The sequence below is a fragment of the Petromyzon marinus genome, chromosome 24, assembly GCF_048934315.1.
Source record: "Petromyzon marinus isolate PM22_M1 ecotype Great Lakes invasive population chromosome 24, UKy_Petmar_22M1.pri1.0, whole genome shotgun sequence".
Taxonomy (NCBI): domain Eukaryota; kingdom Metazoa; phylum Chordata; class Hyperoartia; order Petromyzontiformes; family Petromyzontidae; genus Petromyzon; species Petromyzon marinus.
The window spans coordinates 2664664-2692522 of NC_133690.1; the positions used below are offsets into that span (position 1 = coordinate 2664664).

Consider the following 27859-nt stretch of genomic DNA (forward strand, 5'->3'; position numbering starts at 1 on the left):
GGAAGCTGTGCAGTGTGGTGGTGGGGTCACTGATGAGCTCTGTGTAGAGGAAGCTGGGCAGTGTTGGACACGTTTCTGGAATCGCACAAATTGGTCAACTCTGTGTCGATGCTCAACTCTGCATCACGCAAGGTTTGTGTACGATTCCAAAACGTTTAGCGCTTCCCCCTTTCTCAGGACTGTAGCCGTTTCTGAATGCTTCCTCCTGTACCTTTGACTCCATGTTTCCCACATGCATCGCCGCCACCCCTCTGCAGGGCATCAACCTCAGCGGAGGACAACGGCAGCGAATCAGCGTGGCCCGGGCCATCTACCAGGAGACCAACATGGTGTTCCTGGTGAGCGCCAGCACTGCCCGCTCCTCCCGCCTTCTCCTTTACAGGCATGGCTGCGTCTCGCCATCTGTGACCTGCTGTGACGCCCAGCTGATCGATAGGCTCCGTCGCTCTATTGTGTTTAGCTTGTTGTCCTATCCCCCCCGCACCCCCGATTAGCACAGTTGGCTCTGTACGGTGCAAAAGAAGTTCAACATACATACATACTCACATAAACAAGCTGTCATTAAAGGGCACGTGTAAACCACTGGTAGTGAATTGAGAAGAACTACTGCTATTCACAGTTTATATATTGACTCCATGATCATCTACCTCATACAGCAGTGATGGGAAATCTGGACTATAAACAATTTATTTTTTTTACCAGCTAAGGCCCACTCAGCTATATTGCTCTTTTTCAGAAGCGACCTGGCCACAAATGATACCTCAACGAAGTGGCTTCTCACGTCGAAATTTATAGCTGCCAAATACTCGAAACGCACCTGGATTCTATATGTGGACGGAAAAACCAGAGGACCCGGAGAAAAATCCAAATTACCACGGGGAGAGAGAGAGACACAAACTCCAAATATACAGGTGTCAGGGTTGTGATCGAACCCACGACTCTCTGTATACAAGGTGAGGTAGTTAACATCTCCTAGCCACCGAGTTGGGCAACCTGAATACTCCTCCACAATCTTGACATCGTCTTCGGGCACTAATCCGGACACCACGCGTCGCCATAGAGACACTGAGATCATGACCCCACGCGTCGCCATAGAGACACTGAGATCATGACCCCACGCGTCGCCATAGAGACACTGAGATCATGACCCCACGCGTCGCCATAGAGACACTGAGATCATGACCTCACGCGTCGCCATAGAGACACTGAGATCATGACCCCACGCGTCGCCATAGAGACACTGAGATCATGACCCCACGCGTTGCCATAGAGACACTGAGATCATGACCCCACGCGTTGCCATAGAGACACTGAGATCATAACCCCACGCGTCGCCATAGAGACACTGAGATGACCCCACGCGTCGCCATAGAGACACTGAGATCATGACACCACGCGTCGCCATAGAGACACTGAGATCAGGACACCACGCGTCGCCATAGAGACACTGAGATCATGACCCCACGCGTCGCCATAGAGACACCGAGATATGGACACCACGAGAGGCTTCACAGAACACGGGTGGCCCGTGAGCCGCAGGTTGCCCACAGAGGCTAAGTGGAGTTCATATTCTTACGCGTTAGTTTAAACACACACAGGAGAGCTGTGATTTGAGAAAAATTGTGAGCAACCCAAACCTTACATGGTGAAGCGTTTCGTATTTTGATTCGGTATGATCGGCAATCGACTTAAGATCTCGTAATGTTTGTTTTATCAAAGTAAGATACGATTTAATATCCTGGTGTGGCGGGTGAAACAATGGGGCGAGTTTTTTAAACACTCCGGCTTCTCTCCACCCAGCAGTATAAATGGGTACACCGCAGTTAGATTATTGGCGGGTCGTGTGTGTTGAGATCAAGCGTGGATATTTCCCCTTCCTCCTAGACGTCCGAAGAGAGTGAGAGAGCAGAACAAATATCCTCGAGTGGGTCTCTCTAGAGCTTGGTCTAGTGGAAGCCACTGGAGTTATGCACTTTTAAATCTTAATTGAAAACTCGTTTCTTGAGAATAGCTTTTTTATGTTTAGTTTGTTGTGCTTCCCCCTGCACCTCCGGCTAGCACGGTTGGCTACATACGGTGCGAAAGAAGTTCAACACACACATGCACACGTGCACGAACAATCAATGACAAGGCTGCACCTTTATATCACCAAACCGGAGCCATGAGCCAACCCCGCTGGGCCCGGTGGGGATGTTTGCGGACAGAGCCAGAGGGAGCACTTACCTGGGAGAAGAGGAGTCCCTCGGCCGACTCGCGTGCCGCTGGCGACCATTTCCAACAGCGTTGACTCGCCCGCCCTCCCACCCTCCCTCCGCTCCCACCCATTCAGGATGACCCATTCTCGGCGCTGGACGTGCACCTGAGCGACCACCTCATGCAGGAGGGAATCCTGAAGCTGCTGCGTGACGACAAGCGCACCGTGGTGCTCGTCACGCACAAGCTGCAGTACCTGCCGCACGCCGACTGGGTAGGAGCCGCGCCCGCCACCCCCTTCCGCCGTGTCCTGGCACCGCCGCTGCCCCGTTCCTTGTCTCGTGGCCGGGATCCTCGCCGGAGGGGCAGGCGGTGACCCCGCCGTAGAGGGGCGCTGCACGAGCCGTCGGCAGGAGGATTCGGAATTGTGGGAGCTGCTGCGGGAGACCGGTGGTGTGCGACGGCGTGGCGTGTGCGTTTTTGGTTCGCACTTGCCGGCACCGGTGCAGGTGGTTTTTGTGGTAAGGTTTCTCACAGGCAGAGTGCGTGGATTGCATCTGGACAAACGCTCTGAGCAGGAACCTCTTCAGATGTTTTTGCTCGTTACTCAGTGAGCCTTTCCTGTGCACAGATGTATTACTATATTACAGTTATTAAATTCGTGTTTAAAATGTACGAATGATAAGGAAACTGCCTGGATGTAAACTTCACAATGACCTGTTCATTGCTCGTCCCCCATCCTCCATTCTATGAATTTTCAGATAATCGCCATGAAGGACGGGACCGTGCTTCGGGAGGGCACCCTCAAGGACATCCAGAACAACGACCCCGAGTTGTACGAGCACTGGAAGACGCTCATGAACCGGCAGGACCAGGAGTTTGAGAAGGTTCCTTCGTGCAGCCATTCACAAAGCACGTCCTACCTTCAACACTTTTGTTGCGGACAAAAAAATTGCGTGACTAAATCCGCAATAAAATGACATTTTCATGCTGCCACTTCACATGCAGACGTCCATTCTTCTCCCTGTCCAGTTCAGCACCAGGGCATCTTCCTTTCAGCCCAGACATTCATTTCTTTCTTTGTCCAATAGCAGAAGCTTAACCCACAGAAGTATCCATGCTTGCGTTCGAGGTCTTAGCCAGGTGTAAGCAAATGTCATTGCAGACCTCAAATGAACTGGGCGTTGGTGTCGCTTCCGCTGCAGGAAACGATATCCGAGAGCAAGACGGCGCTGGAGCGCAAGAACCTCCGGCGGGCGATGTACTCGCGCGAGGCCCAGCTCAAAACCCAGCAGGACGAGGAGGAGGAGGAAGGTGCGGTACCTACCCCCAGCGGCCGCTCGCACTCCAGCCCTCGGGGCCCATCACGCTCCGCCCCCTCCGAACGTAGTCATCACGCGTTGTGTATTGGTTGTGGTGGGACACGGGCGTTGTACGCGTAGTGCGCACATTGTTACGATACCGATAGAATGCAATCCCAAAGGTTTAATATTTAAAGGAAAAACATGGCCACGGATTGACGTCTTTGCCCCTGACCTGATTTTCTGCCGAATATTTTTTTTGTGCATAAGCAGCCCTTAGGACGTGTCCCTCCCTCCCTCCCTCCTTCCTGCCAGTAAGTCAGTCAGCCAGCAAGCAAAACCTTTTTTCTTATCTTCTATGATAGCACTGACTACCTACACATTTGTGTGGGATACACGCGGTCGGGGTGGAGGGTGGGGGGAGTCGTGACATCATCGCGACGGACGAACCCTGCTCAATGCTGTGGGACACGTGGGGATGTGCCTAGTGACGTCTCCACCTCGCACGCAAGCTTGGGCGTGCGCCAGCCAGGAATCCAGACAAGAATTCAGGCTTAATTATATTTTTTTATACAATATCAAACGGGCGTATTCATATAAACTAGTGGTGGAAATTAAAAGTGTTTCCGTCATGAATGCGGCTTTCGGTTGCCGAACGAATGCATGATAAGGTCGCACTCATTACATGCAAAGTTATTCCCACAAATGAAACAAAATACCTTGCTGATCTCGTCAAGGAGCATACACCATCATGCAAACTCCGGTCATCCTCGCAGCAGCGGCTTTTGGATAGCCATCGAACAAAGATGGTCACCACATCGCGCAATTTCAGATGCGCTTCTGCGGCCATCTGGAATGCTTTTCTTTTCGATATTAGATAAGCCGCAGGAGATATGTACTTTAAAATCTAGATTGAAAACGAATTTCTTTAGAACTGCTTTTTGTCTTAAGTTTGTTGTCCTTCCCCCGCACCTCTGATTAGCATCGTTGGCTATGTACGGTATGAAAGAAGTTCAAAATTAATTTATCCATGCAATGCAACCAGTTTGCACCAAACAGAAAGTGGTTTCCACCCGAGATTATTTTTCCACTAAAGGGTGTGCGTTGGGTGAGACGTTGCTGGGATTAGGGAACGTCCACACTTACACGTCGACTTCTACAACCACTTCGTGGTGGAACACTGTGAAGATTTTTCTATCGTTGTCAACCAGTCGGAGATCTTACGAGTGACAGAAAACCCCATCTTGCCTTACCCCAAGCACATCATCACCATTATCATCGACATTTTCATGGTTGCAATTCCACCTTTTTTTCCTTCCCTCTGTCTCCCCTTCCCCTTGCAATTTATAAGTGAAAATAGCGGAACATTTAAATAAAAACAATGGTGCAAAATGAACGCATTCCAAAATTCGTGCCAAAAGATGAACGTTTGCTCTTTGAAATTCCTGCAATCCCATTCTCGATCTGCAAAGTACTTCCTCGACTGCCACAGAAAACATACGCAACTGTTCCTTGTAACCTATCGAATTGTACTTGACAAGTTTAATTGAGCTCGATGGCATTCTCCTGTGTGGCAGTGCACCGTGTGTGATGTCTGACACCCGGTGTGGTAGTGCACCGTGTGTGATGTCTGACACCCGGTGTGGTAGTGCACCGTGTGTGATGTCTGACACCTCGTGTGGTGGTGCGCTCTGTGTGTGATGTCTGACACCCGGTGTGGTAGTGCAACCTGTGTGATGTCTGACACCCGGTGTGGTAGTGCACCGTGTGTGATCTCTGACACCCGGTGTGGTAGTGCACCGTGTGTGATCTCTGACACCCGGTGTGGTAGTGCACCGTGTGTGATGTCTGACACCTCGCGTGGTGGTGCGCTCTGTGTGTGATGTCTGACACCCGGTGTGGTAGTGCAACCTGTGTGATGTCTGACACCTCGCGTGGTGGTGCGCTCTGTGGTGATCTCTGACACCCGGTGTGGTAGTGCAACCTGTGTGATGTCTAACACCCAGTGTGGTAGTGCACCGTGTGTGATCTCTGACACCCGGTGTGGTAGTGCACCGTGTGTGATGTCTGACACCCGGTGTGGTAGTGCACCGTGTGTGATCTCTAACACCTCGCGTGGTGGTGCGCTCTGTGTGTGATGTCTGACACCCGGTGTGGTAGTGCACCGTGTGTGATCTCTGACACCCGGTGTGGTAGTGCACCATGTGTGATCTCTGACACCCGGTGTGGTAGTGCACCGTGTGAGATCTCTGACACCCGGTGTGGTAGTGCACCGTGTGTGATCTCTGACACCCGGTGTGGTAGTGCACCATGTGTGATCTCTGACACCCGGTGTGGTAGTGCACCGTGTGTGATGTCTAACACCCGGTGTGGTAGTGCACCGTGTGTGATGTCTGACACCCGGTGTGGTAGTGCACCATGTGTAATGTCTGACACCTGGTGTGGTAGTGCACCGTGTGTGATCTCTGACACCCGGTGTGGTAGTGCACCGTGTGTGATGTCTGACACCTCGCGTGGTGGTGCGCTCTGTGTGTGATGTCTGACACCCGGTGTGGTAGTGCAACCTGTGTGATGTCTGACACCTCGCGTGGTGGTGCGCTCTGTGGTGATCTCTGACACCCGGTGTGGTAGTGCAACCTGTGTGATGTCTAACACCCAGTGTGGTAGTGCACCGTGTGTGATCTCTGACACCCGGTGTGGTAGTGCACCGTGTGTGATCTCTGACACCCGGTGTGGTAGTGCACCGTGTGTGATCTCTAACACCTCGCGTGGTGGTAGTGCACCATGTGTGATCTCTAACATCTCGCGTGGTGGTGCGCTCTGTGTGTGATGTCTGACACCCGGTGTGGTAGTGCACCGTGTGTGATCTCTGACACCCGGTGTGGTAGTGCACCATGTGTGATCTCTGACACCCGGTGTGGTAGTGCACCGTGTGAGATCTCTGACACCCGGTGTGGTAGTGCACCGTGTGTGATCTCTGACACCCGGTGTGGTAGTGCACCATGTGTGATCTCTGACACCCGGTGTGGTAGTGCACCGTGTGTGATCTCTGACACCCGGTGTGGTAGTGCACCGTGTGTGATGTCTAACACCCGGTGTGGTAGTGCACCGTGTGTGATCTCTGACACCCGGTGTGGTAGTGCAACCTGTGTGATGTCTGACACCCAGTGTGGTAGTGCACCGTGTGTGATCTCTGACACCTCGCGTGGTGGTGCACCGTGTGTGATCTCTGACACCCGGTGTGGTAGTGCACCGTGTGTGATGTCTGACACCCGGTGTGGTAGTGCACCGTGTGTGATCTCTGACACCCGGTGTGGTAGTGCACCATGTGTGATCTCTGACACCCGGTGTGGTAGTGCACCGTGTGCGATCTCTGACACCCGGTGTGGTAGTGCACCATGTGCGATCTCTGACACCTAACGTGGCGGTGCGCTCTGTGTGCGATCTCTGACACCCCGGCCCGCAGAGGAGGAGGTGGAGAGCGATGATGAGGACGACGTATCTTCCGTATTCCGTCAGCGTGCCAAGCTGCCGTGGGGCGCGTTCCTGCGCTACCTCACGTCGGGCGGCGCTCCTCTGCTGCTGCTGCTCATCCTGTCCCAGCTGCTCAAGCACTCGGCCATGGTGGCCATCGACTTCTGGCTCTCCGAGTGGACGTCCGACGCCTACAACTGCACGGGCGCGGCGCAGCAGTCCAACTGCAGCCAGGGCAACGGCACGCAGGCGGCGGTATGGTTGGAGCCCGGGGCGAGCGCGCAGACACGGCACAAATAAGGAACCCTCAAAGTGACGGTCTAGCGCAGGGGTCGGGAACCTTTTTGACTAAGAGAGCCATGAAAGCAAAAAATTTGGAAATTTATTTCAGTGAGAGCCATATAATATATTTTAAAAGTGAATTCAACTAAATGTCAGTATAATAAGCCTCTGAATTTATTCTTTTAAATAATGTTGTTATAACACTCACCATTAATGCGACTTCTGGTGCTGCATGGATTTGCTGATGTCTTTGTAGTTGGGTTGGTACTTGGTGAGGTTAAGCTTCATGCAAGCGTTGAGGCTTTCATCCGTTAAACGTGATCGTAGGTTGGACTTGATGTTTTTAAGATGTGAGAATGACTGCTCACATGCATACGTAGATCCAAACATGGTCAATACAGCAATACTCACACGCTGCAGTGTGTGGTATGTGACAGGAAGCGCGTTCCAAGTTTTGAGAATCAGCTGGTCTTCGGGTTGGAGTTTTTTCATTTCTGTCCACATGTGCTTGCTCGCCAACTCCGCTTTCTGTCGTGTGATTCTTTCCAAATCTTCATTCAGTGACTTGAACTTATTCACCCACATGTCTGAGGCCTTCAGGTCAGCCACTTCTGCTTCAAAATCTCTGACGGAGACACCAGGGATGTAATTCAGGTCGGCTGTGTTCAGTGAACACTCGTTTGGATGGGTGATGAACTTAAAAAGACGAGTGTGCTCACGAAATTCTCCAAAGCGTGCTTTGAAGGACTGTAGGAGACTGGATGTGCAGCCAGCTAGCTGGTGGAGATCAAGGTTTTGAATGGGCTCACTTGCTGTGCATGCATCTTTAAATTGGCTCAGTTTTTCAAAATGTAGTAAACGACCTGTTTCAAGATCCGTGATGAAAAGCTCCAGCTTGTTTTCAAAAGCAAATACAGCTTGTTGAAGGGATAACACTGTATTTCCAATGCCTTGCATTTTCACGTTGAGCTGGTTCAGATGTTCAGTCAGATCTACGAGATAGTAAAACTTGAGGAGCCACTCGGTGTCGGCTAGCTCAGGATGCCCGACGCCTTTCATTTCAAGGAAAGTCCGGATTTCGTTCAGGCAAGCCGCAAAACGGCTAAGCACCTTCCCTCTTGACAACCAACGCACATTGCTGTGCAAAAGCAGACCAGGATAGTTATTTACAACTTCATCCAGCAGTGTTTTAAACTGGCGATCATTTAAGGCTCGGGCAACAATAAAGTTGATCACACGAATGACCAGCGACATCACTTTGCCAAACTGCCTGTCACACATCTGAGCACAAAGTGCCTCCTGGTGTATAATGCAATGGAAACTTAGGATGGGTCTATTTTCATGTTCACGGAGAAGCGCCACAAATCCTTTGTTTTTCCCCACCATACACGGAGCACCATCAGTACACACTGAGAGAAGTTTATCCATAGGTAGACTTTTTTCTTGAGCAAACTCCATGAAAGACTTGAATAAATCCTCACCTCTTGTGGACCCTTTTAATGGCAGAACAGCAAGACTTCCTTCGCGCAGTGTGTCACCAACAGCATATCTTGCAATCACGCTGAACTGCGACAAATGGCTCACGTCTGTTGACTCATCCAAAGCCAGAGAAAAGAACGGCGCTGCATTTATGTCCTTCACTTGCGTTTCCTCCACTTTGTTTGCCATCACGATGGTACGATCATGAACAGTTCTTGCCGACAGAGGCATGTCTTGTATCCGTTTGATTATCTTGTCTTTGTTCGGAAGATCATCAAAAAGTTCATTGGCTACATCCAGCATGAACGTTTTAGCATACTCGCCATCTGTGAATGGTTTTCCGTTCCTCACTATTGCTAAAGAACCAGCAAAGCTAGCCGAATTATAGTCACCTTGCCGGGTCCATACGCGGAGTTGCTGCTGGCTAGCTTGCACCCTGCTCAGAAGCTCTTGGCACGCTTTCTTTCTGCTGTCTCCCGCAGGGTATTTTGATGCAAAGGTAGCGTGGCGCGTGTCGAAGTGCCGCTTTACATTCGACCGTTTCAACGATGTAATTTTGTCATTGCAAATTAGACACACCGCAGAACCCGCTCTCTCCACAAAGGCGAATTCTTCGGTCCATTCGTCCTGAAATGTACGATACTCGTCGTCTTTTTTTCTTTTCGCCATCTTCTTCGTCGAAGGGTTAGCTTTGAGCTAATGACCGAGCAGACGCAGTCTCAGACTGATTCAAAAGGGGGCGTTTACCTGTTTTACCCAGCAACGGCAAACGTAGGCCAGTATCATCCAATTAAAATAATGGACAATTGCTCCTGCAGCCCTGAACAGGACATGCGCAGTGAAAAATCGATGGATGGATTAAAACAAGTGAGAATATTTTGTTTTATCTGCGAGCCATATGCAATCATCAAAAGAGCCACATCTGGCTCGCGAGCCATAGGTTCCCGACCCCTGGTCTAGCGCATCGCCATGGCACGACGTGGTGTCCCCATTCCCACGTGTTTTAACACAACGCCCGTGCGGTGACATTCACTCTGAAGTAATTATCATAATGTTACTGTCATGTTATACAGCGTCACTCATGCTCATAGCATCTCATAAATACTTCTGTTGCAAAGTATACGCTTAAAAGGTATATTTTTTTTTACGGATATATTTTGTAGGGAAAAAAAGCAGGAAGGTACAGCGTACAGAGACATGCGGGGCTGATTGGGGGAGCGCGAGGGGTAGAAGCGTAGCGGAAGAACACCAACAAGCGAGTTGGGGTCCCACACGGGGTTCGAGTGAGAGGGAGCGGAGTTGCTGATGCTTTGAGGAACGTTGTGGGGGAGGGAAATTAGGGTATGAGCGAGTGGCATTATAATTGGTGAGTGAGTGAATGAGGGTACGTCTGCTGGGGGAAGTAGGAGGGATGTGTTAAATATGAAGTATGTTTTTAATCATTAACTAGAAACTCGCAAGTCCTTTGGACGTGATCGTCCTTCCCTCCCTCCTAGCCAGCCCGCAAAACTTTTGATCTTTTTTTCTGACCCGCCCATACCGGACATCTGTTAAAAAATGCGTAATTTCTCAACGGATTCCTCCAGTCTAAATAAAAATTCTGATTGTTATATTGAGCCCTGTCTCTCTTCACCTTTACCATGCCTTCTCTCTGCTGCATATTCCAATTTATCTAGATTTCTCGCTTTATTATCTCTATCGGTTTCTCTGTTCCTCCGTCCCCTCTGCTACCTCTCCCTCCCTCTCTCTATATTTCTCTCCTTTCTCCACACCATCTCATCCTCTTCCCTCCCGCTTTCTCTCACTGTTTCTCTCATCTCTCTCCCTCGCTCTCCTTATTCCCACCCATCCCTTTCCCATCTGAATCTCCCTTGCCCCCTCCTTAATCCTGCCACTGGTTGTCACTTTCCCTCACTATCCATTTCACGCCCTTTCACTCTCTCCCCACCCCTCTCCTCTCCATTCCTCTGCCTCTTCCTCCCTTCCTCCTCTATCTCTCTCTTCTACCTCGCTCCTCTATCGCAGCTTCGCGGGATGCACGTCCAGAGTGCAGGGGGGGGGGGGGCGCGGGGAGTGACGTCAGCACGAAGCGTGAACCCGGCTCAAAGCTGTGGAATGCGGGTGACGTCACCACTGCACACCGTGCACTTGGGCGCACTCCAGGCAGGCAGACAGGAATCCAGCCAGGAGTCCATCCAGAAAACGTTGTAATCAAATAATGTGACAAAGATTCAAGCTGAAATTGAACAGCCTGGTACCTACGCCTTACCTATGAATATCCAGGGTAAGAGCCATTACTTTTCTTGACTCAACCTTCATTTACTTTCCACTTCTGGGCTTCTATCCCTTTCCATGTAAAACCAAAATATTTTTTTTTATAATTTAGGGGACCCCCTGAAGCTTGGAGGAGTCACTATCCAGTTGCATTACATTCCCACCCATCTCATCAGGCCTGGGTGCACCTCCATGTGTGCACATCACCTCACATGAAGTGTTCAGTTTGACCGTATAGTTGGCTGCAGTGGCATGTACAGTCTATTCTATAACGCGGTATAGAATAGACTGTGTTATGGAAAAATCTGGTTATAATAAAAAAATATAGGGTAAAGCAGTCTGCGATAACACGTGAGATGCGTACGCAGGCTGAACAAAGACCGAGGCACGTGGGTAGCATCTCGAAGCATCCAGCAGCATCCCAACGCCTTGTGCGATGCTACGGCGAGGCAGCCATACAACCGCTTATTCCTACTCGCGCGACGTAGTTCTGTTCACTCAATCGCGTTGTATCCAACCGCGTTATAGAAAATGTTTTCCCTGATACATTCATCGCGTTATATCCGCTTTGCGTTATGAAAACAACACGAGGCATTGTAGGAGAACAGACTATACCTACGAATGTGAGCAGCAAGGCCGCTGTGTATGAGACACTTGCCAGTTATGCAATGGTTTGTGTCAAGGCGGCGGTGCGCTGAGCAGAATTCTGGTTTGTCTGCGAGGTTGTTTGGACACTCCACTTTATTCTCGTATACGATTCTGATTGAGTGTGATGGTGATTGAGACAGCGTGGAGGTTATTGAGTATTGCCAGATGTTAACGACCTTGCCTGGTATACCAGAGTTCATGGGTTCGATCCGGACCCTGACGCCTGCTGTATATTTGAAGTTTGTGTGTTCTCTCCGTGGTCACATGGATTTTTCCCTCCACATTTAGAAACATGCGTTTAGAGTATTTGGCTGCTGTACATTTCCACGTGATAAGCCACTTCGTTGAGCTATCATTTGTGGCCAGGTCGCTTCTGAAAAATAAGTTATTAGCTCAATGGGATTTACCTGGTAAACTAAACATGGAATAGTTTTTTTTGTGATCTGTTTACCTTTGCTATACTATCGCGTTTTCATATTGTTTGTTGTTGTAACCTTCTGACCCGCCGCTATTGGACATCTGTGCAAAAGAGCTTTATAGCTCAGCGGATTCCTCCGGTACTCTATAAATAGAGATTCTGATTCCGAAATACAATCACTGTGTTGCCTTGCAGCTGCAGGGCTGCCGCATCCTCTGCATCTACCCCATGGTATTCGGGCTGCTCTGCTGCTCGGGCATCGCGCTCTGCTTCATCACGTCCCTCACCGTGGAGTGGACCGGCCTCAAGACGGCCAGGAACGTGCACAACAACATGCTCAAGAGGATCGTGCTGGCGCCTATGAGGTAGCAGCAGCGCGCACGGCCGGGCCCCTGTGATTGAGTCGTCCGAGCGAGGCCCTCGCAGGAGGCCTCGGCATGATTGTGGTGCTTCTTTAGCAGAGATGAGCCCGATGGTAGTGACCATCAGCCCCTCCACACCTGACGAAGGCTTCCCCTGGCTTTACTCAGCTTCTCATGAGTACGTACCTTAGGGCATCTTCCACGAGACTTGCCCCTGGGTGGTGGAGTGGCACAGTGGTTGTTGTTCTTTCTGCCCACACCTCTGATGAGTGCGGTTGGCTACGTACGGTGTCACAAAAATATGTATACACAGTGGAAACACTCGTGCCACGCAGCAGGAATGGTCTGGGTCTGCCATTCCCGACTCAGGCTTCTTTATCTGTGGCGTTTGTATGATCTCCCCCTTGTTTGGCATGGATTTCCTCTGGGTTTCTCCAGTTACCTCCAATACCTAATAAATCATACAATATAACTAATATTGGCCAGACATTCCAATGCTAAAAAAATCACCTAATAATGACTCATTTGAGATTACACTCAGCATAAATATTGCCCTCATACTGTGAAAAACTTGGCAGGACACTCCTTAAAACGAGTCTTGAAACTCAGTGAGGCTCTCCTGGGTAAACAAGCATCACTAAAAATTAAAGGCGCGATGGGAGATTAAATGTCACACGCTCTAAAACTTATCTGAGGAGGAAGGAGGTTATTTACCACTCATAGGAGAGCAGCTCTGACTGAATGCTGTTGGCAGAAACCCAATTGTACTGGGTTGTTAGAGGATGGAGAGAGAGGTGAATGGAAGTCACGTCAGGAGATGACCTTACCTAGGAATTTCTCCAAGCCAAGGGTGGCTTGAGATAGGATGAGAGTTTTCAGGGTTGCTGGCTTCCAATGTGAAGTTTTTTTTTCAGGATCAGAGTAACAGCAGCAGCATCGGTCTTGAGCGCTAAGACAACAGCATCGGTGGGTTCAATCCCGACCCTGACGCCTGTATATGTGGAGTTGGCATGTGTCTCTCTCTCTCCGTTGTCGCTTGAAATTTTTGGCTGCTATACATTTCCACAAGTAAGCCACTTCGTTATGCTATCATTTGCTTAGCCAGGTCGCTTCTGAAAAAGAGTTACATAGTTCAGTGGGCCTTACCTGGTGAAATAAAAAGAGTTTAGTTTTTAGAATCGGATATAAGCATTGACAATGTGTTTACAGGCAAGTACCATCAGGTGTAAGTCATGTCGGTTTTTTTTCCCTACTTCAGGTATTTTGACACGACTCCCCTGGGACACATCCTCAACCGCTTCTCAGCTGACACGAACATCATGGACCAGGTGGGGACTGTGTGACACAGACTTTGTGAGACGGACATTGTTACAAATGTGTGGTCCTGCACTTCGTCATCACAAGTCGCCATCTGCTTTACATTTGGGTGACGACCAACACAGCTCGGATGAAGGATTTCCCCTTTTCTGTTGTAGATCTGTGCCGCTTGCAGTTCATCTTAAATAAAAACCCAATGCAGGACCCTCCTGGCTTTTCTGGATGAAGAATACTATCTTCTTTGGTTCTTTCGGTAAAGTCACGTAGAATGAGAATAAAATAATAAAATAACACAATAAAATTCTCACGACGTTTCGGCCACAACGCAAGCGGCCGTCTTCAGGTGAAAGGTACAGACCTGTCGGGACGACAGAGCTCTCATTCTATGTGACTTTACCGAAAGAACCAAAGAAGATGAATCCTTGCAGTCACGAAAGCTTCAAATCGAAAAAGAATACTATGTAAAAAAAAGTTTTCTGCCTGGATTCCTGTCTGCCTGGCCGGCTAGCGCACAAGTGCGCGTGCTCGGTAGTAATGTGACTGCTCGCATCTGTGTGATGATGTCACCCGCATGCCACAGCGTTGATCTGGGTTTGCGCATGATAATGATGTCACACCTCCCCTGCCACCCACCCTCCACCCCGGCCAACCCATGGCACCTGGGTCTGTCCCATGACCTACTGCCAGCGAGCGTTCGACACTTCACGTGGCCTTAAAGTGCACATAGCCTGACACAAGGGCTCTAATGATGTCACTGCCACTTAATGGCAAATGGCGGCTGCTCTTGTTGTTGGAGGAGAGGAATACAGAGGGAGAGCTCGAAGAGGGGACCGAGAAATAGAGAAACGGATGTGAATGGAGGCAAAGTAAAACAAATTGGGATATACAGCACCGAGAAGGCAATAGGTGGAGAGAAGACACAGGGTTCTATTTAAGTTAAAAAGTTTTGCTGGCTGGCTGGGCGGGACGAATGGACAGTCACTTCCAAAGGACTTGCGGGTTGCTAATAAACGAGTTAAAATATTCCCAAGGGAGGCGGTCCCCAAATTACAAGCTTTTTAAAAAGGACCATTAACAAGCATAAAACATTAAATCCATTTTCTCTGCTAAATATCGATAAAATACCACTTTTCGGAGCCACCTGGGGGGGAAGCAATAATCTCCATCACCCGCCCCATTGAATCCTCCGCTTTTGCTCAGTCAAACGAAGTTTTGATGTTAAAATCTTACGAGTAAGTGCTATGGGCAGCATTGTGAACAGTCACAACCGTTGAATGGCAGTCACTCCCCCTGAGAGACGAGACTCGGTCCAGGAGAGAAACGGTTTCCACTGCCCTTCGCCTACCTCCAGAAGCTGTTATCGTCTCAACATTTTAAGTCGTAACAATTGTTCACGAGGGTGCGGGGTAGCCGTTAAAGAGCACTGACAAATCCAACAAGGAACGATTGTTGACAATAAGACGTCGTCGCAGCTCTCTCGTGTAGCCTCATAAACCCTTTGTTTACCCCCGAACTACGTTGTGTTTGGACTGTGAAATGGCATTCCCGATCTACAGATGCAAAATGTCCTGCATGTACGCACACAGATAAAAGGGACCACACGCAAAAGATAAATCTATATAGGTACACCCATTAGCATAACGAGCGTGGGGGCAGGGGGTGCCTTGCCCCTCCCCTCCTCCCAGGTGGCCAAGGCTTCGAGTTGGGCCCCCCTTGACAACCACCATGAGATATCCACGTAGGCTCTTGCGACCAATATTATCCAGTATGACGTCAATTACCCAGAGGACACACAAGTTAGCGATGAAACTAAAGACGATGAATCTGTGAATAAGAGCCTGTGTTTATACATTGCTCACTGATATACTGCCTCGTGCAGTAACTATCCTGTGTTTGTACTTTACTTTTGGTGTAAATGCTAAAAGTGCGATTTACCTTATATTGCTTTCATTTTAGTAAATGTGAAAATACATTATCACATGGGCAAGCACTGGGAATTTTACTGAGCAGATAGACACAGAAGACACACACAGGCACCTCTATAAGGGACACACGTTCACATGGGAATGGTCATAATGATACTGGGCACACTGATACACGATAAGACAGACAGACAAAGACAAAGATCCGCCATATAGCCTTAACAGATTATTGGGGTAAGTGTTGTTAAAGAGCAGCACTTATGAAGGCAGGTACGACACACGAGGGGGTGGGTGGTCCAGCAGCACGCCCGGCCACCTTTGTCTCCCCAATGGCGATATTTTACTAATCTGAGTCTGAGTCGACCTAGGGGAGGTGCAGTACAAGTTCAGATAATTGTCACTGGTGTTGGTTGCCGTTAGAGCGAGAATCGAACTGGGGTCTCCGGGTTCATAGCTCAGCATGCGAACCGCTCCACTAACCGCTCCCCTTCCCGGATAGACAGGATAAACAGGCACAAACAGACAGACGCACATGCCGAACACTGCTTCTTGATGATTCCTCGCAGCAAATCCCGACGACGCTGGAGTCACTGATGCGCTCGGCGCTGCTGTGCCTGTCGGCGCTCGGGATAATCGCCTACGTGACGCCCATCTTCCTCATCGCCCTCGTGCCGCTCGCCATCGCCTACTACTTTATCCAGAAGTACTTCCGCGTTGCCTCTAGGTGAGAGCACCAGCCTGCGGTGCCCTGTACGTACGTACATGTGCATGTTGAACTTCTTTCGCACCGACGAATGTGTTGAGCTCTTTTCATTTCTGCTTTCGCAGCCCTGCCAATGCACCGCTTTCTGCAAGTATCAAAATGATGAAAAAAAAGAACAGGCTTTGTACCCTGTTTTGTAACTGTACAGAAGGTGTTAAGATCTTGACTTAAAGCTTTCGTGACTGCAGAAATTCATATTCTTTGGGTCTTTCGGTAAAGTCACGTAGATAGGTAAAAAAAAAATAACAAAAAAGTACAACGTTTCGATCGCAACACAAACGGTGGTCATCAGGAAAAGGGGGCTAGCTTCTAAAGGCAACCTATTTCTAAAGGTTTGAAATGGGCGTAGCCCAAATGTCAGCAGCATGGGCGGGGCAGCTTATGTTAATGTAAGTGGCGACTGCGACAGTGGTGGGTTTTCCACCATTAACATTAGCTGCCCCGTCCATGCTGCTGACATGTGGGCTAAGCCCATTTCAAACCTTTGAAGAGGAGCCGGAGACTGGTTAAGCACTTCTTTATTCTTTAACCCACAGCCGCACTCATTCCAAAACCAACCTCGAACACGCGTCTCACAGCCCCTTTTAACACCTCCATCTCCGCCCTCGTTCCCAATACACATCCTCCTCTCGCACGCCTGGTCCGGGTGACGTCAGTGCCCTTTAACCCTTGACCCCCGTCTAGTGTATTCCCGTGTCTGTGATTGGTGCGTGTTATACTGAGTGCGGAGATTTCATGTCTGCGTGGTGCGAGTGCGTGAGGGTGGCTCGCAGATCCCTTACACCTTTACAAATAGGTTGCCGTTAGAAGCTAGCCCCCTTTTCCTGATGACGACTGCTTGTGTTGCGATCGAAACGTCGTAGTTTTTTGTTATTTTCTTTGAACCTATCTACGTGACTTTACCGAAAGATCCAAAGAATAAGGTGTTAAGATGTTCAAACACCAATAGACACCCATTGCAAGGCATCGATTCTGCATTAACCACACATGTTTGTGGTAAAATATGCAAACAAACATGCTCTGATAATATATGCTTTGTCTTTAAAACTGATTGGTCTACACCAGAGATAGCCTTCTCTATGGGCTAGTCTCACCAGTGTTGAACCAGAGGACGCCAAAAGGCGAACAGCACAAAGGCAATGCACGTATCAGAGTATTAAAAGCTAGGTTCGAGCAGTTATATCTACGGGACCCTTTTTGCCAGTATTATTGCCAGAAAGGTAAAGATGATTTTTTTCTCTTTTATTGAATACACGAACTTGACGTCCTCTGGTACTGCTGAACGTTCCGTGAATCACAGCTGTCTGTGTCGCTCTGCAGGGACCTGCAGGAACTGGACGACAGCACCCAGCTGCCGCTATTCTCACATTTTTCTGAGACCGTCGAGGGCATCACCACCATCCGTGCCTTCCGGTATTCTTCATTGCTCCTCTGTTCGTGCAGGAATAAATAGCTGCACCTTCGCACGCATGGGCGCCACGGTGGTGAGATGTTAACCACCTCGCCTGGTATACAGCAGGTCGTGGGTTCGATCCTGACCCTGACGACTGCTGTATGTCTGGAGTTTGCGAGTCTCTCTCTCTCTCCCCGTGGTCGCGTGGATTTTTTTCCGGGTCCTCTGGTTTTCCCCTCCACAGGGAGAATCAATGTCACGCATTTAGAGTGTTTGGATTCTAGAAATGTTCACGTGATAAGCCACTTCGTCGAGCTATGACTTGTGATAGCATGGTCGCTTCTGAAAAAGAGCTGTACACTCAGTAGGGCTTAATTTATTAAGTGAAAAAATTGTTTAGTTTGCGTTTTAAATACTAAACGAGTGTTGTATGTACGTTTAACTTCTTTCGCACCGTGCGTAGCCGACTGTGCTCATCGGAGGTGCAGTGCTGGATCACGGGCATTTACCAACACACACGCACCATAACCACCACGGCCCGTCTATCACGGTGCTAGATCACGGGCATTTACCAACACACACGCACCATAACCACCACGGCCTGTCTGTCACGGTGCTAGATCACAGGAATTTGCCAACACACACGCACCATAACCACCACGGCCCGTCTGTCACGGTGCTAGATCACAGGAATTTACCAACACACACGCACCATAACCACCACGGCACGTCTGTCACGGTGCTAGATCACAGGAATTTACCAACACACACGCACCATAACCACCACGGCACGTCTCTCACGGTGCTAGATCACACGAATTTGCCAACACACACGCACCATAACCACCACGGCCCGTCTGTCACAGCACTGGATCAGGAGAGTGCACCAAGGGTCTCCGCCGTGTTTCACCCATGGTCGTTGTTCTCGGTCTCGCGCAGGCACGAGGTTCGCTTCCGCCAGCGGCTGCTGGAGCTCACGGACGCCAACAACATCTCGTACCTCTTCCTGTCAGCTGCCAACCGCTGGCTGGAGGTGCGCCTGGTAAGTTGGCTGCAGCGGTCACTGGCCAGCGATGGCATTTGGCGAGCGACGTGGGGCGTGTGCGGTGAGAGCGGTGAGTGTGCACTGGATGAGCAGGTGTAAGGGTTTTAGGGGCTGGTGGCCGAATCTGGTAAACACAGGGGCATGCAGTGTCTGGTTATTGAGGTAAATTATCTGACGGGTGTATTTACTGCCAGCCAGGTACACATAAAATCATAAATATGTAATCAATTTGATTTTAACTATTCGGTCTGCTATATTTATGCTTTTTATTATCTTGATAAGCATAATGATTCTCGCAGTGTTTTGTTGAAGGCTTTACATTGAGATGTTTGGTCACTTACATTTTGCATTTGGGTAATTTTTTGGAATATGTGGAGAAAAGCCACATGTATGCAGGGGAAAAAGAACCCCTATTAGCGAATTGTATATATCGGCCACAAGCTCACTTGCTGTAACGCTATCTACTGGCCATCTCATAGTCTGCCAGGCTGGGAGTCTCGTGCCTTTGATTAGTCAGCGTCATCTGTGAATCCCGTCCAAGCACTGGATTACAGCTATTCACCACCACGCTCATCCTTCAGGTTACAACCGGTAATGAGTAACGACAACTCATCCTGTCTCCCCTCATCCTGGACAGCCCAGCCTGGAGGACTCGCTTAAACTGGGCAGGAAATCTAGCTGGCAAGTTAAAGTGATGTGAAAGCTACAATAAATTAAATGAATTCTTGAAGAATATTGGTACAACAATATGAGCATCGTTTTCATCATCAGTCATGGTCATTCCACTGCTGGATGAAGCTCCTCCCCCAAGCTATTGCCACCTCTTACGATTCTGTGATGTAATCATCTACCTGGCACCTACCCATGAACTGATTTCATTGCTGCATCTCCCTACTGGACGCTCTATCGGACTAATTCCATTAACCGCCTCTCCGTTATTATACTTAACCATCGCCCATCATTCCTTCTTGAGATGTGCCCTACCCAGCTCCACTTAAGCGTTTGACTTACGTCATTAACCTGGGTTGTGTTCTTTAATCCTTTAAGTTACCTTATTAAAGGTTAATCAAAATGTTTGAGTTTTTCACGACTCGGGCATAACTCCAAGCAATGCAGTGAAAGCCACGCAGTCGCGGCTATTCCTGGGCTCTCTATGGCCTCAGTACGGCCCACAAGCCCATACATACCGTGTGCTGCCTTCATAATGATGGCCAAATTATGTTATGTATCGATGGTGGCATATTAATGCATGACAATGGCATGGTGCCTCACACCTGTAACACTGCAATGTGGAGTCAAAGTTGGTGCCTCGCACCTGTATGGAGTCAAAGTTAGTGCCTCACACCTGTAACACTGCAATTTGGAGTCAAAGTTGATGGATCATGCAGTTTTCATACTCTTTGGTTCTCTCGGTAAAGTCACGTAAAGGCAGCGGACATCGTGCTGCTCGCAGCAGACATCGCAGCTGTCGCGATTTTCACCTGAAGACGGACGCTTGTGTTGCATTCGAAACGTCGTGATTTTTTTTTATTTCTACCTACGTGACATTACCGAAGCTTCAAATCAAGATCATGCAGTTTTCATTATGTCCTATCTGATTCCCACCTTACTGAGCTCGGACGTGGCTAACAGGTGGCAGCACATCAAGTGTTCTGCTGACCTATACCCATGCAGTGTCATTCCCTCGTGATTGTTTTTTTTTTTTCTGGTGCAGAACACCCACTTGAGAATTGTTCAAACATCCCAACTTGGGCCCATCCTGAAATCTGAACAACTTGCCACGGTGGCAAGATGTTAACTACCTCGCCTGGTATACAGGAGTTCATGGGTTCGATCCCGACCCTGACGCTTGTATATTTGGAGTTTGCATGTTCTCCCCGTGGTCGGGTAGATTTTTCTCCAGATCCTCGGGTTTTCCCCTCGATATTTAGAAACATGCATTTAAAGTATTTGGCTGCTATAAATTCCCACGTGATAAGCTACTTCATTGGGCAATCAGGTCGCTTCTAAAAAAAGAGCTATACAGCTCAGTGGGGCCTTGCCTGGTAAAATAAAAAATAGTTTGTAATTTTAGTGTTTGTGGACAAGTGAAAGATGGCGGTGTTTGCATGGCGGGAGTTTAGCGGCCGTGCCGGCTCTCTCTCTCTCTGCGTGGTGCAAGGATTACATCGGGGCGTGCATCGTGCTGATCGCGTCCGTGGCCTCCATCACCGACTCGTGGAACAACACGCTGTCGTCGGCACGCGTGGGCCTGTGCCTCACCTACGCGCTCATGGTGAGGCCCACTACCGCTACCGTCACCTGGGAATGGCATGGAGTGCAATTCTGTTCAAACAGTCTTCTCCTGGGAGGGGGGGATGGGGGGGGGGGCTGTGAGAATCATAATCTTTTATTTATCCTCGGGAAATCCGTTGAGCTACAAAACTCTTTAAACTAAGATGTCTGGCAAGGGGGGTAAGTCAGAAAGTTACAGCGATAAAAACAATCGGAAAAGTAAGCAAATCACTAAAAATAAACTAAACTTTTTATATTACCAGGTAAAGCCCACTCAGCTATTAGTTCTTTATCAGAAGCCACCTGGCCACAAGTGATAGAAGGTGGTGAAGAGGTGCATTTCTTTAGCAGGCGAGCATTTTTATTTTCTATGGCAGCGGTCCCCAACATTTTTGGCACCAGGGACCGGTTTCGTGGAAGGCAATGTTTTCACGGTCTGGGGGGGGGCGGGGGGGGGGGATGATTTCGGGATGATTCAAGCGCATTACATTCATTGTGCACTTTATTTCTATTATTATTACATTGTAACATATGTAATTAAATAATTATACAACTCACCATAATGCAGAATCAGTGGGAGCCCTGAGCTTCTTTTCCTGCAACTAGTCGGTCCCATCTGGGGGTGCCGCCGCTGATCTGACAGGAGGCGGAGCTCAGACGGTAATGCGAGCGATGGGGAGCGGCTGTAAATAACAGATGAGGCTTCGCTCGCTCGCCCACCGCTCACCCCCTGCTGTGCGACCCGGTTTCTAACAGGCCACGGACCGGTACCGGTCTGCAGCCCGGTGGTTGGAGACCCCTGTTCTATGGGAACCAGTTGAGGTGGTTTGGCACCTGGTAAGGATGCCACCTGGTAGACTCCCCCTGTAATTCTACCGGACACGTCCCAGTGGGCCGGCCCAGGACACACTGGAGGGACTATGTCGCTCAGCTGGCCTGGGAACGCCTGGGAATAATTAGCGGCTGACGTCACTCCACATGGGGGGGGGGGGGGGAGCGAGGCGCCTCCTCCCCCCTCCTCGGCGTCAACTTACAACCCTCACTGCAAAGGCAGAACCCTCACGTCATCACGTGATCTCCGTAACGCTGTTGAGACATCGAAGTAAAAAGGACGTCGTGATGAACAAGGGATTATAACCTTAAAATGAAATCGGTCTGTTTCACCGCGCCCTTACAATATCAAGTTGTGGTCTGCTTTTCGCTTGCAAGTTTCAGATTTACTGCAATATACCCACCCTTGGACGGGCAACAGGCTATTTAATATTAATAGGGGGGTGTCCATTTGGAAGACGTCACCTCTTCATGATTATTCATGTCAGGGGCTGTTCGATGTGGAGTGGCGTCACTTGCTCATGATTATTAATGGTGGGGGGGGGTGCTACATGTGGAGTGACGTCACCTGCTCATGATTATTCATGAGGGGGGGGGTCCATGTGGAGGCTGCTCATGATTTTTTATGAGGGGAGCAGGTCGCTGTGGAGTAACGTCACACACGGGACACACAGACATTCTTGGCTCATAGTAGTAAATAATGATGTGTGTGTGTGTGTCGGTTGGACCACACCTTAGTGTGATGCAATGCAGTACGAATTGTGTTCATGTCATGTCTATGGATAACTGCATCTCAAGACACTGTACAATGTGATGCTGTGATCAATTTGGATCTCACCACGGACAGCTCCGAGTCTGTACCAAAGTGTTCCAAGCCCTGTAAAGCTTCCGGGCAAATTTACTAATCTACGTTAACAGTTGTGCAACCATTTAACTGCTGAATTTGACAAGACTTAAACATTGGCTGTAGCCACAAATGTTATGCTTAAATATCGTCCCTTATTTGGAACGGTCTTTTTTCTGAAAATAATATTAATATCCATTCATCAAGCATAAATAACTTCCAAACATGCAATCATAAACAGAGAACGTCTTACTACGTGTTATATGATATCCTGTTGGTCCACGGGGTTGCTGGGATTAATGGTAATAAAGGTGTTTGGGTGAGTTCACGTAAGTATAAATGTGTCGACACGTGAATAATATTGGTCGTGAAAGCCTACGTGTTAAACTGGGATTCATGGTATCAGCGTAATACAAGGTGGCTTTCCCATCATTGAACCGTGACGATCTGTGCAGCTAATGCCGAAGACTGAGATATGTTAACATCAGCGACTGGACACCGTGTAACCTGTCTGTTCGCCCTGACCTCCACACGCTGGGCTGTGATGCAGGTGTCGAACTACCTGAACTGGGTCGTGCGAAACCTGGCGGACATCGAGGTGCAGATGGGAGCCATAAAGCGAGTGAACAACCTCCTGCAGATCGAGACCGAATCCTATGACGGGCTGCTTTGTGAGTGACTCTTGGGGCCTTCTCCGGCATTTTCTCGCCAAGAACTGTTGCACGGTGGTTAGTTCATAGGATGTGCAGGCCTGCAAACTCAAGATTGGATGGGGCTTTGGCACAGCGGGTCGGCGCATCATGCTACGAACCCGTGTAGCGAACCGAGTTCAATTCCCAGCTGTGGCTAACGTCAAGTGGCGAGTTATATGCAAGCCAGGCCTGGCCACACCCTTAATCAACCTGCACGGACCATTGTGGTGAAGTATGGTAAGAACAATTCCCAACACCGACACAGCAGTGGATTGATAAAATGGCTCTAAAAAATTAATGAAAAAGCTCAAAAAAGTGCGGATGACAGGCTTAGTTATATCTGCCATAACAGGCTGTGCAGTAGCACATGAGCCCTTGACGTCTGCAGCTTGCCGTCACGGCAAGCAGGCTGATTATTATTCTTTGCTGATTGGGTCACGTGCACGATTGCCGTTTTGAACGGAGACTGCCAGAAAGTTTTCTGACTGAGGTGACAGCACAAAGCTCGCGGTGGTGATATGTTAACTACCTCGCCTGGTATACAGGAGGGCCTGCGTTATATCCCGACTCAGGCGGCTGTATAACTGAAGTTTGCATGTCTCTGACCATTGCTTATTTGAGAAGGGTGGCACATAGTCTCTAGATTTTTATGACTCATGCTTTTAGGTCTTATCAGTCAATGTTACAATGTATGATCATAGGTAAGGCAGATTAAATGATGGAATATTAACAAGTATAATTATCCAAATCAAAAACTCTTCATGTGCCATTGTGTAAAGTAAAAGTCTGACTTTTTATACCAATTAATATTTTGCTCACAATGACTGCAACCATGCAACATTTAATGAATAGACCACACTGCTGATGAGACTGGAGTTCGTCTGCTTAAACTGTTGGTCCAGAAGGTCCATAAGTAATGAACTAACTTTTTTTAAACTAATGTAATTGTGTGTGGAGAAAAAGATGTTTGTCTCTGAAATATTTATTTTAATATCAAATCAATATAAAGAGTTTTTTTTAAGTTGATAAAAAGAAACTTTCAATGTGCACAGCACATTTTTCTTGCATCACGGCAGTACACATTTCCCCAAAGCACACTTGTGATTGCGCCATGCTATGTATGCCACCTGTTGATCCCACACAAAGCTGAAGGTGAATCTGTGCCAATTGGCCGACCCTTAACGGATTGCCCTTTGCACTTCGTCATGTGATGAACAAAATAGATAAAGTGGGCAATTCGCTTTCCTCACATACCTCTGTCTGCACGTGAGAAATAAACCATTTATTTACACAACCCATCGGCCCCACGGCCTTCTGGAAGTGAAGAATGTGATCGATCATCACCGTGCCTGACGACGTCGCCGACGTTATCGCAACGTCCCCACACGCCGCGGGTGAGGCGCGATAGCTCGGTTCTGCGTGTGTACGCTAGCGACGATGACGAGGGTGCGTGTGCACGCTAGCGATGACGAGGGTGCGTGGGCACGCGAGCGACGATGACGAGGGTGCGTGTGTACGCTAGCGACGATGACGAGGGTGCGTGGGCACGCGAGCGACGATGACGAGGGTGCGTGGGCACGCTAGCTAACGATGACGAGGGTGCGTGTGTACGCTAGCGACGATGACGAGGGTGCGTGTGCACGCTAACGATGACGAGGGTGCGTGTGCACGCTAGCGATGACGAGGGTGCGTGGGCACGCTAGCGACGATGACGAGGGTGCGTGTGTACGCTAGCGACGATGACGAGGGTGCGTGTGCACGCTAACGATGACGAGGGTGCGTGTGCACGCGAGCGACGATGACGAGGGTGCGTGTGTACGCTAGCGACGATGACGAGGGTGTGTGTGTACGCTAGCGATGACGAGGGTGCGTGTGCACGCGAGCGACGATGACGAGGGTGCGTGTGCACGCGAGCGACGATGACGAGGGTGCGTGTGCACGCTAGCTAACGATGACGAGGGTGCGTGCATGCCGTGTCGCGTGCAGCCCAAGCGCAAGTTCCGGACAACTGGCCGCAGTCGGGCGAGATCAAGATCGAGGAGCTGTCCGTGCGCTACGACAGCACGCTGAAGCCCGTCCTCAAGCACGTCAACGCCCACATCCAGCCCAGCCAAAAGGTGGAGCACGAATGCACGCACGCACGGGCCAGCAGGGCCCGGATTTATTATTTGTTCGTGTATTATTTTCAATCAATCAAGCGAGCGATCAATTGTCTTTTTTTTTTAAGGGCCGACATCACCCTCGATGAAGTAGGCATCGTCGCACATTACAGCAGAACGGGAACGGTACAGGGGGCGTAGGGCAGCAACAAGAATGAAGACAGACCCGTCACGGCCTTAGCGGTTAACACCGACCGAGCAGAGTCAATTGTCACCGCAGGCAAAAGAACGTGCAACCGTGCGCAATAAATAGCATAAGAAAGGTAGTAAATCAAATAAATGCGAACTGAATATGAATAGATGTCTTGCACAGACCACGGAATTGGGAGACACTTGGCACGTTTCAGACGCCTGGTGGCAGGCAGGGTGTTCCAGATTTGTCGCTCATTAATGGGAGAAACAACCAAACAAATTCATCATATTTTTTTATTCATCCTGGAGGAATCCGATGAGCTATGAAGCTCTTTTTTCACACATGTCCAGAAGGACAAATAGTTCCTACTGTGTCTTGCCGATTCGTTCCTTGGCTGTGACGCCTGACTGATTTAAAATTATTTTTTCTTTCAATCAGTGAGCGAGTGAGTGACTGTGGTATACATCAGAGTGCACCTGGCCTGGCACTGGCGCTGTGGTTACGTCATCGTCACTTAGTCACGAACGGCGGGTATTGGTATTGGTGTATTATGATGATGTTCTAGAAGAGCCTGTGAGGCGAAATTGACTTACATCTCGTCGAGTCTTTGCTTAGAACTATAATAATTACAAATCCAAATGAAATTAGTTTGGGCCTGCTCAAACCAGGAAAAAAAATTTACGTTTTTACTTTTGAATGTAGGCCAACATATGTTTGCACCTGGGGGTTTCCAACGATGCTGAGTCCAAACATGGCATCTTTGTCAGCGTGTTAGTCGCGAGTGGGAAGAACCCACCTAGTTTACGTGTATTGTATGATATATACAGTAACCGATGAACCCTGATGCTGCCACCGTGAACGTTTGCCCAGGTGGGAATCTGTGGCCGCACGGGGAGTGGGAAATCTTCGCTCTCGCTGGCCTTCTTCCGGATGGTGGACACTTTTGAAGGTGATAATTAATGATCACATTCACACTGCAGTTTGCTACGAGTGCTGTGCAAATGCTTCGTTATAAACTGAAATTTGGTACAAATATAGTGGAGTTGGGGTTTATAAGTTCTGGTAAAGAATTTGCAATTCCGTGATATGTAGGTTCTCTTGCATTACTGTTGTAAAGAAGTACATTGTTGCATTTGGTCCAGAAAACAGTACTGTAAGGCACCGTTGTACAGTGAGGGAAAAAAAGTATTTGATGCCCTGCTGATTTTGTACGTTTGCCCACTGACAAAGAAATGATTAGTCTATAATTTTAATGGTAGGTTGATTTGAACAGTGAGAGACAGAATAACAACAAAAAATCCAGAAAAACGCATGTCAAAAATGTTATAAATTGATTTGCATTTTAATGAGGTAATTAAGTATTTGACCCCTCTGCAAAACATGACATACTTATTTCCCTCATTAAAATGCAAATCAATTTATAACATTTTTGACATGCGTTTTTCTGTTTTTTTTGTTGTTATTCTGTCTCTCACTGTTCAAATAATCTACCATTAAAATTATAGACTGATCATTTCTTTGTCAGTGGGCAAACGTACAAAATCAGCAGGGGATCAAATACTTTTTTCCCTCACTGTATGTATGTATGTTGAACTTCTTTCGCGCCATGTTTATAATGTACCATTCACCACAATACGCGATGAGGTAAAGTGTATGCATTTGCATGTCCATCTCTGTGCTACGCATATGTACGTTGGTGTAAATTCACAGGTTAGCAAGCGTTCCTTGCAGCTTTGTGAAATAAGCCACTGATGTCTCTAATAACAATAATGGACAGACTGCTTAAGGCAATGTGTTGTGACAGTTTCACCAAGGCTTGATTGAGTCTGACCCTTTGTCTGCCACCTCTGGTCCAGACACGAGAGACGTAATCGGTTGCTCTGATTCAACTCAAGAATCACTTCCCCTCTGTGCCATTCTACGCTCTCATTCGTAGTGTTTTGCAGTTTTTCCCCCATCTCATTTGTACCGCTGCATTCCGCTCCGTCAGCCCGACCGTTACATTTGCTTCGCGAGTTGCGGCTCGCCTGATTCCAGCACGCGACGATTCGTGAG

General features: G+C 48.8%; 1 protein-coding gene across 4 annotated transcripts in view; it reads left to right on the plus strand.

Moving 5' to 3' along the window:
* LOC116945488 (ATP-binding cassette sub-family C member 8) overlaps positions 1 to 27859 on the plus strand; it is a 130580-nt gene that overhangs the window by 81185 nt on the left and 21536 nt on the right. For all 4 annotated transcript variants that reach the window (XM_076069296.1, XM_076069298.1, XM_076069297.1 and 1 more), the window contains 14 exons: positions 258 to 338; positions 2330 to 2467; positions 2955 to 3080; positions 3399 to 3507; positions 6961 to 7223; positions 12265 to 12434; positions 13690 to 13759; positions 16237 to 16394; positions 17754 to 17846; positions 18766 to 18868; positions 21033 to 21146; positions 23371 to 23491; positions 25499 to 25629; positions 26675 to 26753. In XM_076069296.1, coding sequence (XP_075925411.1) covers positions 258 to 338; positions 2330 to 2467; positions 2955 to 3080; positions 3399 to 3507; positions 6961 to 7223; positions 12265 to 12434; positions 13690 to 13759; positions 16237 to 16394; positions 17754 to 17846; positions 18766 to 18868; positions 21033 to 21146; positions 23371 to 23491; positions 25499 to 25629; positions 26675 to 26753 — 1756 coding nt within the window. The remainder of the gene's footprint in view (positions 1 to 257; positions 339 to 2329; positions 2468 to 2954; positions 3081 to 3398; positions 3508 to 6960; positions 7224 to 12264; positions 12435 to 13689; positions 13760 to 16236; positions 16395 to 17753; positions 17847 to 18765; positions 18869 to 21032; positions 21147 to 23370; positions 23492 to 25498; positions 25630 to 26674; positions 26754 to 27859) is intronic.